This window comes from Cariama cristata, unplaced genomic scaffold (assembly GCF_000690535.1).
Source record: "Cariama cristata isolate BGI_N322 unplaced genomic scaffold, ASM69053v1 scaffold3890, whole genome shotgun sequence".
NCBI classification, from domain to species: domain Eukaryota; kingdom Metazoa; phylum Chordata; class Aves; order Cariamiformes; family Cariamidae; genus Cariama; species Cariama cristata.
Genome location: NW_009593915.1, coordinates 624 through 22,287, shown reverse-complemented (window position 1 = coordinate 22,287; position 21,664 = coordinate 624). Strand labels below are relative to the sequence as shown.

At 35.1% G+C, this 21,664-nt stretch overlaps 1 protein-coding gene across 1 annotated transcript; it reads right to left on the bottom strand.

The window, feature by feature from the left end:
• Positions 1–816: 816 nt before the first annotated feature.
• Positions 817–21,179, bottom strand: NAA35 (N(alpha)-acetyltransferase 35, NatC auxiliary subunit). Its single transcript, XM_009695943.1, has 19 exons — positions 21,036–21,179; positions 19,924–19,957; positions 18,330–18,444; positions 17,143–17,217; positions 15,726–15,893; positions 14,836–14,902; positions 14,085–14,128; positions 13,436–13,486; positions 12,550–12,633; positions 10,666–10,780; positions 9,976–10,154; positions 8,812–8,871; positions 7,536–7,642; positions 7,166–7,232; positions 5,951–6,049; positions 4,470–4,648; positions 2,514–2,650; positions 1,240–1,307; positions 817–1,020 (listed from the first exon to the last, which is right to left on the bottom strand). The coding sequence occupies exons 1-19, from the start codon at positions 21,157–21,159 to the stop codon at positions 817–819; spliced, it is 1,977 nt and encodes a 658-aa protein (XP_009694245.1). The 5' UTR covers positions 21,160–21,179.
• Between the last annotated feature and the right edge of the window lie 485 nt (positions 21,180–21,664).

The following is a 21,664-nucleotide window of genomic DNA, read 5'->3' as shown; positions in this document are numbered from 1 at the left end:
ATCATCCTGTACTCAATATTTGTGCTTTGACATCTGAAATATTGCATCCTGTGTTGGATGCACTCAGTTCAAGAAAGATGCTGAGATGTGGAGATGACTGGGGGTCTAGAACACATGACCCATAAGGAGAGGTCAATGGACCTGGACTCTTTCAGTTAGAGAAGGATGCTAACGGATAATCTTAATAGCAGCCTATAGCTACTTGAAAGGCAGTTAGGAAGTTGTCAGACAAATGGTCTTTGTTAGCGGTAGACAATGTAACATGGGGGGAGAGGCCACAAACTGTAATTCAGACTGGACATTAGGAAAAAAGGTGAATAGCATAGTCCTCAGTCAGGTTATCCAAAGACTAAATGGACCAGAAAAAGTAACTGGATCAGGTTAACCAAAGAGGTTGGAAAATCGCCATTCCTTGATTTTTTCAGACTTGGCTAGAAAAACACACAGCTGATGTGATGTATAACACTACTTCAAGGAGGAAATTGGATAAGACAAGAGTCCACCGGTCCCTTCCAACCAACACTTCTGTGATTTAACACTCAAAATTACTTTTGTTTCATTTCCTTGTTTGCTTGCTGCAGTAATAAAAACATGCTGCTATATAAATCACAGCCAAAAAGTCTGTCAATAGACTTTCAAGAGATTTTTGTTTTCATGCAAACCAACAGAAGCATCTCATAAACTACCATGTCAGATTAATTTTAGGAGGAATTCAAAGCTATATATTTTTCTTGCACACAACTCCTTGCCATTTTGACTTGTGCTTCAATATGAACTTTGAGATGTTAAAGGTTCTTTTTACAATGACAACAACGTCTAAAGCAGGTGAGCAAATGACTTATAAAAGCATGAATAGCACCACGTTTTAAGATTACTCACCTTAAACTGCAAGTAGTGCACTGGGGGTGGTGTGATAACACTGTTGAATGGAGCAAATCTGTGCTCATACCGAACTTGCTCACTATCCAGTTCAAACTTCGGTTTTCTTACTTTACCATCCATGTCAAATGCGATCATTGTCTAAAAAGGAAAGGATAAATATAGTGAAAGGTGTTAGCTTTATGTCGTATTTTGCTGTGAGCAGGGTGAAAGTTATGATTTAGCTATAACTGGAAGTATAGAAAAAACATTATATACTTGATTTCCATTCCCACTAAACCCAAAGATGATATGCAATGTATGCTCAATTCCTATTACAAAAAAACTGAAGCCATTGTTCAGCAAGCAAAAACAAATTACCTTGTACATCCCAGCACACATATTTTGGTATGCTTGACTCATGGTGATCTCTCTGCTGAGAGGGCGAACTGCAAGTTTCACAAAAATATTTTTTTTATTCAACAAAAGTATACATATTAATTTCAGATCTTCTTTCAAATTTTCAGAAAGCAACATAATTCTCAATTGTATTTTAAAATAAGGAAAGAAAACTGAAGCATAAAACATGGACATGCATTTCTGCTCACCTGGCTCCTGATCACACAAAATATCTCAAGACATACTTAACAGTCATATGAACACCATACTGCCATCAATGAAATAAATTGGTCCAGACAGTCTTCGCATGTCATTATACAACACTAAACAACAGGCCAGAATTTAAATCTTGTAGTTGAGAGGTCTGTTTGCTTAGCTCATGGATTTTTTTAAACTTTTAACATTAAAATGTTAATGCATTTTTATCCTAATAAGACTTCTATCCTGATAATATTCCTTTAAGCTCCCAGTGTTTAACTAATGCCAAATTGCCCCACCTTTTTAAAAAAGTATAAAATATAGTGGTAATTTTCTGAATTCCTGGAGACAAGGGAATTTAGCTGATATGGCCTTGAGCTGTTCATCTCTAATCTGAATCAGATGCTATTTAGACACTGGTTTTGAACACCTTTTCGGTAGCAGCCTTACAGTTCTGACAAAAGAGCCAGACTGCTATTAGATAAGAAGGCAAATTCTCATTTTCTGTCATGCATATACACCAGAGAAAGCACGAATTTCTAAAGGGACTTCTGCACAACAGTACTACCACTGAATTGAAACAGGGCAACTCACCACTGTAAAATTAAGAAACATGCTTGAACATCTTCTGAAGCCAAAGAGAAATTATAGAAATACACTGAAAATTTAGTTTTCAAATCTAGCTACAGTCACAAAACCCATAATCCTGCAGGAATTATTGACTGTAGACAGGCAGGATTTTTCAAAGGTAATTGCTCTGCATCTGTTAATTACATCTAACAGGATCCAACATAACACAATTGGTGAAGCTGTGAATTTTCAAATGAGTTTTTTTTTTTTCTGAAAGACCTATTTAAACGTAAGGAAATAAATGGTAAACTCTTATGCAGCGACTGACTTTTTTAGTTAAAAAGCTTTACATTCAGCCTTCATAAACTCCAGGACTTTTTTCCTACCCACGTAAGTGTTGACTCTATAAATTTTGAATTTTAATTCTACATGGCTGCATGAAAGACGGGAAAAAAAAGAAGTCTGAGTTACACTCTACACCTAGATACCTTTTTTCTTTTTCTTTGTTTTCTTACTACTACGGCCTTTCTGTTGTTCCTCCATTATTCTCTCCTCCGCCATTTGAGAGCTGTCAGCGCGGCTCAGTGTCGACATCAACCAGGCATAGAGGAACTCCGATAGATACCTACAGTAAAACCAGTATGTAGCTGTTACATATTACAGTGCAAAACATATTCATAATGCACATATCCTCACTGAATGCCAAGCCATTTACTCAAAGAACTAATAGTAAAGGACAACCTTCAGAGCATTTAAAACTTCGTTTTTTATGGCTAAAAATGAACAGATTAGTCTGTGCTCTGTTTGGAATTTTAGCTTTTTTTTGTTTTGTTTTTGTTCGTTTGTTTTTTAAACAAGACTCTGTACAGATTCAACCATAGACAGCTCAAGGTATGTAAGTTTCTCATACATTTACTAAGTGAAGTCTAAGTTTCTTATTCTTTCAAAATCCATGTAAGATCAAATTTTTCTAGAATTCTTCCTTCCCCCAGCAAATGAAGCATTTTAAAAAAAGATACTATACTAATACCTTTTCTAGTTTTGTTAGGAATTACTGTTTTGAGAAACAAGTTTATTACTGATTTGTTTCAAGCATTAAAAAGCCATTATTAAATAAAAGGGCCAAGCCCACAGGAACAAAGTTCCACATGCAATTTGTTAAGATTTAAGAAAAATATTTAAGAATTCTTCAAGAGCAAATTCTTAGTAAGTGGAAGTGGGTTCAATAAATCTCTTGACTGACCTCAAATCAAAAAGAATAGGGGAAGGAAAAAAAAAAAAAAGAGTAGAAATTACAGATCTGGAGTACAGGAAGAAGAAATAACACTTCATAAGTCATAACTCAGAAGAAAAACTATTGAGAAATAAATATGAGTTTCATTTGCACATTTTCCCTCAGAAATTTCCTCTTTTTTGGTTCTTCACTTACAGTAAGGAGACAAAGCAGTTCACATGACAGCTCCAATTAAGAGTGATTTTATTAAAATGGTGGGGGGAAATATGGGCAGATAAAAAAATAGCTGTCTTACAGTAAACTTGGTATTACTTAAAGAATATTGCCGTCTTCTGGTAACTATCTGGAGTATTAATTTTCTCACTTGATGCTTAATCCACTAATGAAACAGCATAGAAACATAATGAGACGCACTGAAGTTCAAGTCATTTGAACTGGTCTAATCTCTCAGAAAGAAGCCTTACAGCTTATCTAGTAAGAGTTTATTGGTAGCTTTACAGAAAAAACAAACCACACCAGCTCAAAAAACCAAAACATCAATGTACAGGAGCACTTTAACATAGGAAGGTTCAACATCAGTTTTTAAATGCTGAATCAAAAATGAACCATCTAAAATCATTTCTCTTTTGGACCAAGCCATCAACTATGAAAAACAATTAATGTGAGTGGAAGTGGAAAAATAAAAGGTATTTTGACTCCATATAGTGCAGTCATTTTCACTAAAGGCAGATGTCTCTTCAAACATGCTTACAGAATAAGATGTTGTTTTCACCTAGTCAATTTTGAGATTAGAGCCAAAAATTAAAATTCTGGAGATCTTTTTTAAAATACTAGAGATCAACAAGACCATTGACCTTGGTACTACAGAGACAGAAAAGAATAAAGGAAATTGCTTTCCAGCTGTATTCTCTCATCTGCCAAATTCGGCATATTTTTCATTCACTGTCACTAGAAGACACTGTTTTAAAAAGCTAAACAGACTGAATTATTATTTCAGAAAAAAAAGTACACTATTTAGTAAGTCTAAAAAAGAGACCAACCATTTTTTCTCTACTTGTAATTTTATGAGTAGGTAAACTAAATACTATATTGAGCAAGCTTGAGATTGAAAAAAAAAAACCATAGTTGAAGTCCCTCCTTTAAATATTTGCAATCATAGCTCTGTGGGAGCATCCTTCCCCCAACAGCTGTCAAGAAAGTAACTTCTTACCAATATATGTAGTAATATTCATGCATACTGTAAAGCTCCAACTCAAAGCCACTCAGCAGATACTGTATCATAATACGAAGGTTATGATATAGGACCCAGGTGCCCAAGCAAGCCAAATGTTGCCTTTGTGGTTCCTGCTTTAGTAACATGCTATGAAGTGCTGCATCTACTTTCTCTGCCTGTTGAAAAAGGGAGCAAAGTAACAGACAAGTGAGGAAGAACATTAAACTGAAACAGCATTCAAGTTCTGTCAGAAACAAAATTTTAACAAAATCTGAATACAATTTGGGTCAGTAAAGTCATGCTCCAGATTAAAAGGCAAAAACAGGTTTTTACAGATATTGCCACATCTACAGTCTACAACTGTCAGAAAACTGGAAAGTTATTCACATAAGTAAATTCTGCCGCACAGAGAAAAAAATATTCAATACAGTAATACAGAATAAAATTTTAAAAAGTATTTATATACAGATTGTTAGCAGTCACATGAACACTGAAACTCAGAACCTATTACAAGCTGTTACTGATTTTGCTATATTGGCAATAATTACTTACATATTTTTTTTAAAACCTAGTTGCATTGAAAAATTAAATTTATAAGCTTAACATGCAAGAAACACACTGTGTCCCACCAGAGAAACTAAATATTGCTAAGACCAATTTAGTCTTAAAAAGTAATTGTATGGAACACATGAAGTCTCCCACAGTTTGAGTATTATCAGTAGTCCTGAACAAATCAACCCATATGACCTGTTATAAAGTGAAAAAACATTGTGTCTCAGCTGCAGTACTGCAACAAACTCTCAACCAAACCATCCTGTGAAAAGCTGAAGCACATAAAATCCCCCCTTTAACTTGCAAGTTCCTCAACTGCTCTCCTTAGTATACCCATCTTGGAAAAAAAATATTATTTCATGCCTCTCACTGCTGAAGAAACACATTTCCAGCAAGTGAAAATATACCTTTCACTCCTCGTTCTTGAGAAACATTGAAAATCAGTTGGGAGCACATATTTTTAAGAGTTATTATTTCATTTACATATATTTTTTAAAATAGTTACAAAATTTTGCAATTTACATCTTACATAGCTATAAGACTGAATTTTCAAAAGTGGCCTGTAAACATGGCTCATCCATAGCTCCTTGGTTAAATCTTGCAGACTGACAGTTACAAGCAGGATAGAGACTACAAGCAGTGGAATTACCATTAAATTACAGACATCACAGAAGGTTTCCCTGAATACTTATTGGACAAAGTTAATCTTAAAAAAAATGTAATACCTTTCTGTTCAAGAGATCTAACAGAAAGCCTTTGGATGCATCATACAGACTTCCCGGGCTCCATTTCAGGAATCCTTGTCTTAAAGATTTTAGAATAAACAGTGGAGTTGCTCCACTCATATAGAATCTAATACCACATGCTCCACTCTGGTAGGAATATACCTGGAAAGAAGTTTGGTGGCCTGCTGCCTAGGACATTACCTCATCCTGGAGGGTGGCAAATTCCTCAAGAATGTGACCCAGTTTATCTCTCTGACGAGCTCTATTGTGTCCATGGATTTGAATCAGACTACAGAATGGCTGAAAGAAACAAAGTGTAGTTCTAAAATTTCAACACAACTTCGAAACTACAGGAGGAGTACTATGATGTCTGTTTAGGCACCTGTTTTATACATCTATATTAGGATGTGGATTCCTTAAGGCTCCCTACGGAGTGCAAGCTAGCAGGCAAGAGAGGTCTCTGGAGTGATGCAAGAGCTCATTTCTCTGTACACAAGTCAACATGAGATTGAGTAAGCATCCTTAGGAATCTGATCAGAACAGAATACTTAGGGTGAGAGATAATTTTTATGCCTAAATCCATGTGCCCAGGTGGCGAAGAAGGCCAACAGCATCCCGGTTTCTATCAGAAATAGTGTGGCAGCAAGACTAGGGAAGTGATTGTCCCCCTGTACTCAGCACTGGTGAGGCCGCACCTCAACCACTGTGTTCAGTTTTGAGCCCTCCACTTCAAGACAGACATTGAGGTGCTGGAGCTTGTCCAAAGAAGGGTAACGAAGCTGGTGAAGGGCCTGGAGCACAAATCTGGTGAGGAGCAGCTGAGGGAACTGGTGAGGTGGGGGTAGGTCTCTTCTCCCAAGTAAGAAGCGACAAGATGAGAGGAAATGGCCTGAAGTCGTGCTCGGGGAGGTTTAGATTGGAGGGAAAGGGTTGTTGAGCATTGGAACAGTCTGCCCAGGGAAATGGTTGAGTCACCACCCCTGGAGGTATTTAAAAGATGTGCAGATGTGATGCTTAGGGACATGGTTTAGTGGAGGGTTTGATAGTGTTAGGTTAATGGTTAGACTTGATGATCTTAAGGGTCTTTTCCAACCTAAACGAATCTATGATTTTCTTAAGATTTTCATTGTGCTGCATTCAATAACTGAATCTTAAAACATAAAACTACCCTGTAAACAGTTAGTAGCAGATATCTAATAAAGTGAAATGTTAATGAAAAATCTGGAAGCATAATACAGGAAGCAAGCAATAATTATACTAGCTTTTTAAAAAGTTTTAGCATTTTAAGTTGGCCAACTTCTGCAATTTTGCCTTCATGTCAGGTGTCAAAAAAACCTGGTCTCACTTTCAAACATAAGCAAACCTTGAAAGTGCTCCTATACGCATAAACATGCTGTAATTGGAATGAACACTTACCCGAACGCAATGCGTCACAAAGGAATCAATGTAGTCCTTCGCCTGATGATTATTATAAAGACAACACCTAAAAGGGAAATATCCACGTACATACACACGTTTATAAATGTCACCAGTCTATGTAGCACAAAATTTAAAAAGAAACATAAGTGCAGCAACAGCAAGTGACTCTTTCATACATAAGCACTAATAGGTACAAAATGTATACATTCTTCATATGTCTGTCCTTGCTTTTGAGAGCAAAAATACATAAGCACTAATAAGTACAAAACGTATACATTCTTTGTATGTCTGTCCTTGCTTTTGTAAGTAGAAATATTTTTTTCACCAGACATGTAAACATATGCAAGTAAACTCAAGATCCACTTACTTTGGAGAAAGTACTGGAGGACTGACAAAAGACCTTAAAGCATCTTTTACCATGTCTTGCATGAGGTGAGTGCCAAACACCTTCTTGTTATCTACCAGAAAAGTTGTCTGAAAGTGAAAATATGTTTTCAGAAACATGTTCTAAGTTAAAAGTAATGCTTTAGAAATTACTAACAGAAAGCTCTTACAGTACCTATATTATACCAGAAACTTGTAAGATTTCTTTAAGAAATAAAATAGTTCAGCTAGGTATAAGATTACAGACTCAGAAATATAGGCATATTGAGATCTGTCACTTCTGTACTATTCCCACAACACAAAATACAACTCTATTACTTGCATAAGACGATGCATGCATAATGATTTTATTTATTGGACTTTAAAGATGTTAAAAATCAGACAGATGTTTCTGAAGATTAACATAATATAGGTTATGTGGTTTCCCTTGAGGTAGATAAAGGTAAATTTTCAGACTAATGCAGACTTTTTTCTACTCCTATAGATACTATTGTTTTCATTGGTCATGTCTGATGTTCCACTTTCCTCCACGAGTGCTGTGTCCCTTTCTTACATGGTTCTTCAGCAGCTGCAGAAAAAGCTCTGCAGTCAAGTACCCACAGCGATTGCACAAACATATGTAGTGGAAAGTCAGAACACACACACTATGGAAACATTTTACTTGCCAGTAGTTCTATTCCATTGGCTCTACAGGTGGTTTAAATGGGATCAAATGTAAAAAAGTTCTGATGTTCAGGGACACCCTATTCAAATCAAAACTTCATAAAAGGAAATATATTATATATTCCTTAGCTCAGAGTAAATAATTTCAAGGTAAGTGAAGCAGTGAGAAGAGAAGTAGTAGCCTGTTCCGCCCTAACCATCAGTTTTACTGTTGTAGCAACAGAGGCAGTCTATACATGAAATTCCGTCCAAACAGGGAGGATGAATACAAACACCAGCCCCAAACTGACACAGCATATGGAGAACAGCGTAAAAATGCATGTACAGGCCCAGCTTTACAGCAGAGAAAGCATTTTAACACTTTCTGTTCTGATTAGCATGTACTAACATGTTCTAACTAACAGTATTTAAAAATGTCTAAAAAAATAAGATCAGAACATAAGCCTCCATATACCTAAGTATCTCCAGAAAATTGTTTAGCACTTACATACTATTAAGTGATATGCAAATAATTTAAAAATTTGAAACAAGAAGATGAATCCATATTTATAATGAATGCAGAAGTATCTTGTTCAAAGACATAGATTGGGACTTGCCTGTAACAGGGATCTTGAAAGAACACACGGTGATTGCTCACTAAACTCACAGAAAAAATCCTGATTTACATTTAGGAAAAAAAGACAATTCAGGTTAATATACTAATTTTTTTTAATATATACTATATACACATACAGTCTTACATTTTTATACACACACACATGCATTTGCATTTTTATATATACACACATATAAACAATTGTGTAAGTACACCTATATTTCGTATGCACAAACACACATACGTACACACAGCATAGCTTACACAACTTGTAAGAAAGTAAGCATGAATAATTTGAACAAAACAGAACATATTATGAAGCTAAAATCTTCTGTTTTCTGCAATTACTTGTTATTTAACAGAAAAAAGATTTCTATATTTTCTTCTTCAAATGCAACAACTAGAATGATGATAGTATAGAAAAAAGATGCTGTGAAATTGTTGAGATATCAACATAACTGAACCAGGTATGTAACAAAACTGCAATGTTTAACTGGTTCTAGATGATTCATGCAAACGTTCCTTTAAATTAATTAACAGGAATTAGCAAAACAAAAGATATTTTCTTGATCTTCAAACTGATGTAACTGTGGCTCTTTTCTCAGTCAGCAAATGCATGTATGGTAAAAAGTATTTCAAACATTTAAATGTCTTCTAATAAATGTAGGCAGTAACTCAGAATAAACACCACTTATTCAGGAAAGAAGACAAGCAGATGCTTAACTTTATGCCTATTCAGGGAATACATGTTTGTTTAAGTATTTAATTAAGTGCTCTCATGTTACAGGTACATATGCAGAATACTGCTTACTGAATCTGAAAAAAATCAGGAGCATAGCAAGGGATTATGTTCTGCTACTGCAGATGCAGTTCTTCAGCCTAGCCTGCTTGGCCTCCATCACTAACATACATAATTATTTAACAGTTACCAGAAAAATGGCAGGTTTGAGAGGAGAAAAGTCTTTGTTAAAAAACCAAAAATATTAAGTATCAGGAAAGACAGCAAATTTTGAAATTGTACACAACAATGAGAAACACCAAAGATTTATACATACAGCTCAGTTTTTTCTCCAGCAAGCAACAGCATGTATATATGGAACAATTTTTTGCAAGTTACATTTTAAGATCTTATTTTTGGCTATAAATGAGAAATATTCATGCTTACCAGTATACAGTGCAAATTAGTTAAGTTGACTACTTCACATACAGTTTTTATTCGGTCTATTAGTTTGGAAAAATAATTGACCATTTCTTCCCTTTTAATTATTTTTGCATATCGAGGGAAAGTTGGTGGCAGCAATCTCTGATTAACAAGGGGCTCAAAGCCCATCATAATAGGATGATCTAATGAAGGAGGAGGGGAGACAGAAAGAGAGAAGTTGCATATAAGCTATGTTTTCAGAACTCACTTCAAACTTGAAAGTATAATATAAATTATTCAATTAGCCAAAATGAACTTTTTTAACTGACAGTTAACTTCCAGAGACACTAACTACCAAACTGAGACAATGATTACTATTTAAAAAAACCCGACCCTCAACACCTCAGCACATACCTGTACAGACAGTGAGCTGGTGTTCTTTATTTTAAAATGGCATATACACTGATTTGAAGTGCAATGCACTTAATCAAAAGTCCACATTATCTTTGGCTTTGAACTGACAATATTGCTTTCACAAGAACCATCATTTAGTGAAATAAAATTAAGATCAAACAATGCAAATCTGTAACAGCTTGTATAATGAATATTATTAGTTCAAAGTAAATAGTGATTTTTTACATACAAGTACTTATTAAAGTTTATCAAAGAAAGCGTATTAAGAAAGGTTAAAAAATGGTAAAATTTGATACATACCTCCTTTAGTGGTATCATTCTGTGCCTGGATACCATGATGCAATGAATTGTGGATGGCAGAAAGCAAGTCAGCTGCCTGAGTCATTAGTTTCTGAGCTTCTGCAACTGCACTTGTCTGAAATGCAGGTAACAGTTATTCACATTATGAACCAACCTATTTTGACTATAGAATTAATGCTAGTATCAGAAAAGAGAATGATATGAGGATTCTAATGTTTGTACACCTCCAGTTCTGAAACCCGCCCCCCCAGATTTCTGTGCAATAAAGTGCTCATTATACATTACATATAATACATATATTTTATATTTAATATTGTATGTTTTGCTGTATAAGATAAGCCTTAATAATAATGACAACAGAAAGTCTAATATACACTACATGCAGATCCTCTGCTTTTGATTTTGGAGGATTGAGGGGGTGTGGCAGGCAAAAAACCCCACAAAACTCTTCTGCCAAATGAGGCAGAACTCCAAACTGAGGAAAAAAAAAATCTCCTATCATTAGAAAATGCAACATTGTTGAGAATATAGGCAAAACACAACCTATCAACTGAAATGAAATAACTGTGTAACATTAGAAGATACCAGAAGTCCATTAGAAATCTTGATTCATGATCTGCTGACATGCTGAATATTCTGATGTCCTACAAATCCAAATCTGTTAGCAAACTGGGTACTATTTAAAATGGCTCTTTGTAAAATCTAAAATTTTGTTTTAAAAATACCAGACTAACAGTCCCTGATGGAACCTCAAATACCTGACATCTCAAGTCAAACTGAAACTTGACTTCTTTTGGAAAAAAAAAGGTTTAAAATCTCCTGAAGATCTAACAGAAGCTGAACAAGACCTGTAGCTCTGCGTAACATATGTTCATGTATTATGGCATCCATAAATGTACTAAAAGAATAAGCTGCTAAGCAGATCTAATTCAAAGAGGTTCATGATGTAAATAACATACCTTAAGTAATCAGACTTTAGCAACACTAAGATAATCTGATTTTGCACAGATCATTAACTCACAGCAGTTAACACAGACAGAATTTGGTTGCACATCAGTGTAAATCACTTCTATGTCAGTTTGATTTCTAACTAATGGTTACACTCAGAATGCAATTGTTCTCAACTACTCAATCACTTTTTCCTCAACACTGATGTCTATCAATGATACTAGCACCTTCAATTTGATCAAGGTCTTTTAAACTGCACAGTATGCAGCTGCTCCAACAGCAAAATACGTGGGAAAGACACTATGCCACTTAAGAAACTTGTTTATTTCTTTACGAAATGGAAATAACAATAAGCAACAGACAGATATTTATCCCTGTATAAAGAAAAAGCTATTCAAACAAAAAGCTTTGTCTTATGTAACCTGTGATTCTACCCCTTTGCCCTAGGACATGCTGTTCCTTCCCCTCTCAACAATTAGGAAATTTTATTTTCAAAAAAGCACACAAATTGTATGGAAAGCTGTTATATTCTTTTCAGACCAAAGAGGTCTAGATACAAATCCAATATCACATGGAGGAAAAGCTAACACTTCCCTAGAGATGGACAAAACACTGCCAATGTCAGTTAACTCTACAGCTCACGCATGTGAAAAGAGTAACCAAAACCCATAAATATTTTTCTTTAAGTGTTCCAGCACGAATATTCTGTCTTTCTGCAAGGCCATAGTAATGTCAGCTACTAGCCTTCCCTATGTTTTCTTTAAAAATGAAAGAAAACTGAATGGTTGCCATTGTAAGGCCTTATCCAACACTATACCTGCAGCAACATCAATTTAAATCTATAGAATCTACAGAATAATTGCTTGACCTTAGAGAATGAAAAACTACTATTTCACAGGATCACAATGTGAACACGGATACATCAAATGAACATACCTCTTTCTTGGTAAATGCTATTAGAACAGTCAGAAGTAACCGGGTAAACTTGACTCTGCTGAACACAGCTAAACACTGTTGATGCTGTAACAAAAATATACTGCCAATTACTATTAATACGTATTAAATCCTGAAACTTTTATAGAAGTATGGTCTCTAGTCTTAAAAATACGGTATCTAGCATGATTCTGAAGAAAAGTTATAGATTTTATAGAAGAAATCTGTACTGCTGTCAGAAAAGCTCTAACACAAAAAATACTAAGATACTTTGGGTAAAGTTCAACCACTGGCTGTATAGCTATCTCCTATGCAAATGTTATTCAAATCTCAGCTTAAGTGAACAACCACAAATTATTGAACTGATTTTCTCTCCTTTTTGCTGAAGATCTATGTTGGAAGTGATTTCTGAAGAAAATAACGTTACTGGGAAAGGAAACCCACACCCTTCTAAATCAACCACATCCACTACATCAATTACCACTTTTTCTGGAAGGAGCTACACTGCTTTCGCCTTCTCTTCTTACATTGACAGAGAGGCTGCCAGCAGCAGTAAAAGCTGCTGGGAAGGAACTAAGGGAAGAAGGTATAGAACAGGTAAGACCATCTACTTTGCTAATGGCTTTTTCTTGAGAGGTAGGTGCATAAATGGCAGATTTGCAGCAGCATCACTATTCTGCCATGGGGACTGATCCAGAACTCTACCCCTTCAAAGTATAAAAGCCTACCTGCTAGCCTGGGGTTTGCTCAGGGCCATGTTTATAGCAGTTCAGATATGACAGCAGTAGCAACAATGGTGACACACACATTTCTCACATGCTGTTAACTACCGATTAAAGCAATGATGTACTAATCCATGAAATCCAGAAAAAAGTAAACAATTCATTACTTCAAGTTCAACTTCTGGATCCCTCTCCTCTCCTTGTCGACTTCGAGTGCTCTAGAAGGTAAAGAAATTTCAAATAACGTATTAAAAGTCGCACTACAAAGTGAAGCTACTGGTAAAATCCTTTTACCCTCTCCAGAACATCCATCTGTTAAATAACCCTAAAAATGAGTTCCCAAGTTCAAAGACTCTTAATATATCATCTAGGTACTTGAATGATTCAAGACTCTCCTATAAGGAATGAGACCTATTTCAGTCCACTCTGCAAACAGGCAATGAAATCACATGAACATTTTATAATGTAAACTGTGGTAAAGGAAGATTAAGAGAATTCTTTAACATCATGTAGTATAGCTGTATAAAAGCCAGAATTTAAATACATACTTTCTGTGCCCCAGCCCAGTGTTATCTACTACATCATTATTCCACCTATTACTACTGAAGCAACTACTAAAGAGTTTAGAGAAGTCTGAAGACTTCAGCATCTTCAGCTAGAAGGCAGACTACCAGCATGATACACAAACTATTATGGCAGTTCTTTAAAAAACCCCCACCATTTAATGACAGAAAAGCACTGCATTCTTCACAATCCAACTCCCTCCCCCAAACCTATGTTAAAGTATAATTGACAAGGCAAACATGAGAACAATACCTTCACTCGTCTTTGCATGTCATCTTCCACATCTTTTAGCATACCTGGAAAAGTCACAGTACAATTAAAATCTGAGAAGCATTGCTAGGTACACCTACATGACTCAGGGAAAAAGTTTTGAGGGGAAACCAAGTTTTGAAGTGCTTCACATACCCATTAGCCAAAGACTAGATAAAAAAATATTCTTGTGAGGTACGGTGGGGATGTCTTGCAACAACAGATAAATCAGAGTATAGACTGACTGACTCAAAGCTAAAGTGTTTATGAATTTTCTAAAAATAAATCAATGGAAAGCTAAAGTATGTATCAAACATAGTGCATCAGAAGGCTAACACACATACTTATGGATGTACCTAATAACATACGCATTCATAGCTTTAGAACTGCTACACTGCTTTTTTCCTCAACAGCAATTTGTTTACATCACAACAAATTGTGAGACAGAGAAGCAGAATTCAAGCAACGCATTTCCCCATGTTTTGTATCCGTCTCAGTCCTGGATGAGCTCATGCTCAGGCACTTGGCTGGCACATCTAAAAGCACTTCTTCCGTTTCTCAGGCAATTAACAAATAAACAGCTAAACCTTTTCTTCAAGGAAAAATAATTTGATCTCTCTTTACCAAGCTACTAATTTTCATAAGACTAATAAAACATCTGAGATTCCTACCAATTCATTAGGTTTGGCTGAGAGTAACCGACATGCTCAAAAGAGAAAGAGACTGATGGACAGAAAGAAAGCACAAACTGTACCTGTAACTCTAAGATCTGTCACGCTATTGGCCATTTTAAATCCGTAAGTCATTGACTGAAAATCTTCCTAAAAAATAAAAATCAAAGACACAATATATAGTGAAATATAAATGGTAGCAGTTACATTTTCAAGTTGGGGTTTGGAGTTTTCTTTTTTGTTTGTTTTGGTTTTTTGGGGTTGTTTTCTTGTGTTCTGTTGGGGTTTTTTTTGTTGTTCTGGGGTGGTTTTGTTTAACTACACCAAGTATAAAGGTCCAGGTTTACACTGTACAACTGAATACATCCATGGTTTTGGTGACTTTCCTGCCAAAATCCAGCTTGGGGCAATAATTTTCTGAATAAATCCTTAATACCAGTATCCCCTTCCTATTTTCATCAAGTGCCACCCTATCAAAATGTTACAAGAACTATAGATGCAAAGTACTATTTAATAAATTTTAGTTATAGTCAGTAAGAAGTGATTTGTCCAAGCTCAGAGGAAACAAAAATTGCTCTGAGCACAGAAAACACTGGTTCCATTGCTAGATGGACATTTCAGACAAAAGACAATCATGGTTATTTAAACTAGAAAAATAAAAAATTAAATAGGAAGAAAACCACAGGTAAAACTGATTTCAAATGGTTACCCACAAGACTTGCATTGCTTCTTGAGTAAAATATTTATGTGACTCCAACACTCAAGCAAAATATAGAAAAGAGTATAAAACACCTTCATTGAAGAAAACTGCATTTGAAAGAGATCGAGTCTAATACTTTTAGGAGGATGAATTGCTGCTCTGACAGTATCCTCAAATCAAACAGTAAGAAATTTCCCTAATATACTGTCTTATTTGCGTTATGGAGCCTATGTATAATGTTACATATTTAACCATAGGAGATGAAACACATACCTCCTCAAAAACAGCTGCTTTGTTAACCTTTTCTCTGGCAATATCACAGATTTTTAGGATCCCCAGAGCAAAAGCCTTCATAGCAGGATCTTCTATGAAGTCTGGATTATGAATATAAAGGCAAGTGAACACCGTCTGGGCCAAGGAATGTCCCTCTAACCATGTTATCTAGGGAAGAGAAAACGACACGTTTTACTCATGACAGCCAAGTCCTCATTTTTACATCTCCATTCTTTTTCCATGTTACTGTGCTTCAGTGAGTCATTAAGCAAGTCCCTATCATGGCAACCTTCCATCCAGCAAAAGAGGGCAAGAGAAGGTCTCTCAACTTTTAATCTTTGCCCATCTGCTGGCTGTGGCAGTTAAGTTACTAAACCCTTTAACACTACCAAATTCTGGTGTTGGATAAACCTCTTCACAAAGTTCAGGTCTAATCTCTGTGACTTAGACACGACATTAAGAGACCACCTGATTTGTAAGCTTCCTCTACAGAAATACTGAATAAAAAATGCAAGCACCTATGAAATAACTCACCAATATTCTGCACGTTCCCTTCTACAACATATAGCTTCTTTTCAGAATCCCCCCTTTCTACTACTTTCATACTGCTTTAAGGTACAGAGAAAGCTTCAGTAATCTGAACAACTATTTTTATCCTGAAATAGCATAAAACACAGTAAGATCTGATTTTTAATATGACCACTGCCCATTCTCAAAAAAAGTGAGTACTGGGGAAGGCAGTGTGCTGGGGGGAGAAGACGAATTATGTTACACCACATCAAATACACAGTGACCTTTACATATCTTAATCTCAATTAATTTGAAATGTTTTAAAAACCAAAGTAATTTTCTTGATGTCATTTAAAAAGTAACTGAAAATAATTTGTATCATCTACCGAGGAAATGAAGACATATACACAGAAAAAAAATTTCACAATTAACAAATAACTGATAATCCACTTGTTTCCTCTCTAAATAGATTTAGGTATTTTCTTTTCTTTCTTCAAAATGCCCCTGTAAGCTCAGTCAATATTGGCTGTACAGAAATGAGCAACAGAGCACTATAGGTTACCACACACTCACTTTCCAACACAGTCAAACACCAGTACACAGCAGGCAGCCAGATACCATACATTTAAAACCCAGAAATTACAAAACTTTTTTACATTATTCAAAATGCTACCAGTTCCCTTTCATAATGATTTCGTACAATAAAAAAAAAATCCAAAACCCAAAATTATGCCTCTTATAATAGCAAATGCAAGTATCTAAACGGAAATTAAAAAACTAAGCATGTATTTTCTGCTTGGTGAATCTTTTTTGTTGAATTCTACTGTTTTTTCGTTTTTTAAACCAAATTAAAAGATTATGTTTTGAAACTAAAATCATCTAACATTAAGAGCAGAGAAATCCTTACCAAACAACAAAAACATGTATCCATTATTCCCACCAGCTCAGGTGAAGTGAGTTCCTTTATTTTAATGGTGCCATCCTTTGAAAACAAAGAAAGAGGAAAAAACCTAAAGACTATGGAAGCCTATAGGCCAAATACAACTTGTTATTTGTACAGGCAAAAACAAAACTACAATTTGGTTAAGTCTTCAGAATATTTGTATACCGCTAGCTTTATTGACTACCTTCATAATGTGCCTCAAATTCTGAAAAACTTTGCTTTCCCATCATTGTTCTGAACACTGGCCAAACACAAAGATATTCAAAGAGAAAGCTAAAATAAAACTTCTGATTTATGAGTAGCCAATAGAAGTTTAAAACCAGTGAACTGTCAGCACTCAAATCACAAAAGAGTATGTGTAGTCATAATAAAGACTGAACAAAGAATAATATGCAAGACCCATTCTTTCAAGACTGCTTCTTACACTGCAGATACTTGTAGAGTTTTACTGCCTTCTAGGTCAGGACCAATAAGGCAGCAACCCTACTTCTTTCATTTTATTTGTCCAATATATGGAATTCAGCATACATTACTTAGCCAATATTTTACACAGAGTTCTCTTAGTCTATTCAAGAAAAGGTCCATGGTAAAAAATTCTTTCCTCTGCGAGTGCATTATTTTTTCCAAAATAACAGAAAGTCTTTCAACCTCCCTCCAACAATTTATCTTGACCATGCATCAAAAGTTAATCATTACTGTCAATGTTGTTAAATCAGCCAGTTTCTGTTCAATGCTAATGAACCGATAGTCTCATAAAGTGTTAATTTGCTTTTGTAAGGAAGCTGGTTTCCATTCAGCTTAAAGAGGGACTAACCAATACATCTTCATATAAAAGACACATTTTGGGGAAGTAGATGGTGACTTGCAAAACCATTTCTGTGAAATTTATTTATTTGAGGGATCAATACCCAACAATTTCACAGTACTGTTCACTGGAAGACTTATCATCATTGTGATAATGTAGGCAAACAACAAAGGTAAACCTCAAAGCTATTTCTTACTTAACTATGCAAAATAAAGGAAAAAAAAAAATCAATTTTAAGTGAAGATTGAAAACATTATTTATGTTGAATTGTGCTTAACTGCACTTTGATAAAACTACACCATACTTTTACAGACAGTGCAGGCAAAACTAGAAAAGTCACACAAACCTTAATAGCTTGCTCAAAGTTAAGAACCTTCCTATTAACTTGGTTTCCAATCATACCAGCATCCATCTTTGGATCCATCATTTCAATGGCAGACATGGCTTCAAAAAGACCAAAACTAAGAACACCAACAAAAAAATGGTCTAAATTTAATTATTTTATACAAAACAGTCTTCACAAACCAATGTAAAAGAACATATGATGACAAACTGAGTACACTGTATTCTGACTACAGACAATAAGGTAAGGTATTTCAACACTACTACTGAACTTCAGACATCATGGCTTTCAGGAATTTGCGGATCTCTCAACAAATAAGAAAGAAAATAGACGCCTAAAAGTAAAAGAAAACTTTTAGACATTTTTTAAAGCTGAAGAACACTTCTGAGCCAAATACCCCATTACTAAAGCTATACACACTTGTTTCTATACAGGTGACAATGACATAGCATCTTTTTAAAGATCAAATAACATAATAAACTGATACTAACTGAATAAGCTGTTCTTTATTATGCTACATCCAAAAACCCAAGTAAGGTGTGTACCCCACAAACTAATGACAATATACATGACACAGACTGACAATAATATACATTGAATATACCAACTTTGTTTAAAATGGGCATGTTAAGAAAACTGATAGAAAAAAATCCCAGCATGTGACAATGGATCACTTGTATTAAGAGCACAAAAGCTTGCAGGAGAACCACACCAAATGAAGACTAGCCTACAGAAGAAGCGATATAGTGCCTCACCTTTGGCACATATGATATTCATCAGCACTGATGCACAATCCTTTATTATATAAGAAAGGTTATCGTGTGTGGGACATTCTAATTCTAAAAAGGTATTTGCTCTGAAATGCTCTGATGTATAAAATTATACCTCAAAAATGTGCTTTGATTCTACTTAGTAACCACTTAGTGACATCCTTGCACACACTTTTAAGCAGGTTTGCATTTAACAGTATACTTCTGTATTTCCGAACTATTAGTCTTAAATAAGCACTTTTTTCTTTATGCAAGTGAACAGACTTGTGTGGCTAAACAATTTACTTTTATCTTTAAAATATTTTAATCTCATGTCATTCTTTAATGAATTTAGCGAGATTTTAGTACATGCTTTTTTCTGAAATATATTTTTTCTTAATATGTAGGGCTCTCAGTTTCCATTTTAGAATATAATTTAAGAGTTACTTTAAAGCACATGGATCTTTTATCCTAAACTTATTAGTGACATTTGAAGCAACCAGACTTAAAATCTTAAAGTCCTTCTGGCATTTTTTAATAAAAGTATGTCCACAAAAAACAGTTCAGTAGGTTCAGTAGCGGCAACACCACTAATTGCAAGATGTGCTATGAACTTCTGAACTACATTGATTAACTGAAAATGTAATGTTATACTAGCACCATGAGAAATGTTCAGCATTCATACATACTGCTGAGGATGAATGATATTCTGAATACGTCAACTACTTTATTTGAAGTAAAAGTCTAAAAAAGCTTAGTTGATACTGCAAGACTTGCTTATTAGTAAACATTAACATATTTGCACTAATCCTACCTAAAACCCAGAACTACTTCACAGGTATACTTACAGCTTGTCATGAAGCAGTTCTCCTAACTTCAGTTCTACAAAGGAACAGAACAAACAATTACAATCACCCTTCTAGCACAACTTTTCCAGCATAGTCTTTTCACTCACCAAACTAAGATAGGAGAAGGTGTGGGAAGCAGACTAGACACTTCTACCCCACCTTCACTTGCTTTTACTTACAAAGCACTTTCAAGGATGAAAGGCTAAAAAACCTCTGTTGTTCACAGTCTTTCCTCATCCCTCTCTGTTACTCCAACAGTTAAAGCATTTTAGAATTACCAAATAGTAGCATCTGAATAGCCTGAAACACAGGACAGTAGTTTTCTGTGCTCCTTTATGCAGATGTCTAATTTTTCCAGGGGAGTTTACTGAAAGGCTTGCTTTTCCTCATTACTTTTAATGAAGCCTTTAGATGTATTTGATAGGTACACAAACAGTGTATCATTAACATATAGTAATTATTTGACGGCATAAAGAAACTGTGTTTAGCATTATGTAATATTATGTGTGGTAAGCTGCAGTTTTATATTTATTTTTGCCTAATGTCATCATAAAATCCATTTAAAAAGTAAAGTCACTGTCACAGTAAACTAGCGCTAACAGCTAATAACAATGTAGACACCATTTAAATGGAAGCAACTGCTTCCCTGTGACTGGAATGCACTGCATCTCATCAGAAGCTCAGCCTTGTTTCAAAGATGAAAAATGATAATGCTGATCAATCAAGCGAATAAATCATTGGACTCTACAGATTCAAAAACGTAGAGGAAAAAACAGAGCGTTGATTCTGCATGTACGAACAAAGTTTCTATTTGGCAGAAGAGATAGAAAAAAATCTTTGCAAAGAAAAACTGCAGATGTGAAAAATGTGTAAGATGAAAATATCTTTTTTAAATAATGTTTTTATGTAACCTGGAAGAAGCGGCAAGATGAGGTTACTCTGATACTTCCAACCTCACAGTTAACTTAAACACAGGGAAACACAGAATCAATGTAGTCCATTCATCTGGAGTTTGAACTTGTGTCAAACTATTGCTTGAAGCACCTCCAAGAACCATGCTTAGGCCTGAGAAAATTTGGAATCCTTTGGAGAACACAAGCAGTACAACTCACCTCTACAAGCTTCTTCAAAATCCTGGGTTATATCTATCCAGCTTGCATTACTCTTCTCCATCTTGTCAGGCATACTGAGTTCCCATCCTGAATCATCATCTTCTACTGAAGCTTTCATAACCATGATACCGCACGTTTAAATCTGTATTCAGAGACACTGCACATTATGCACAAATTAGAGAAACTGCTTCATGGGACTAATTTTTTTTTTCTTTTCAAGAATTAGGTGTGAAAGGGAAACTAACCTGTCTTGATTTAAACAGATACAATTACATAAAACCAGCTCAAAAAACTTATTAATAAAAATTATTTTTAAAAAAATATTTTCTTATTCACCATTTCTCTACAATTAGCTTGTAGACTATGAAACCTGAAAAACTAAGGCCACCAAAACTTTAGAGCCATAATAAATTGTGTACTGCCAAATTGGAAATAAAATGGGAAACAATGTCAAGAAATCCTCTCTTACAACAGATATAGATACCACAAGCCTTTTTTGTTGTTTTACACTATTAGAAATACACATGTGCTCCCACTGCTCTGCAAAAGGAATTAAAAAGGGGGAACTGGAAAACTGACCACACACAAGATTGTTATTTGTTCAAAGTATATCCAAACAAATTTGTGAA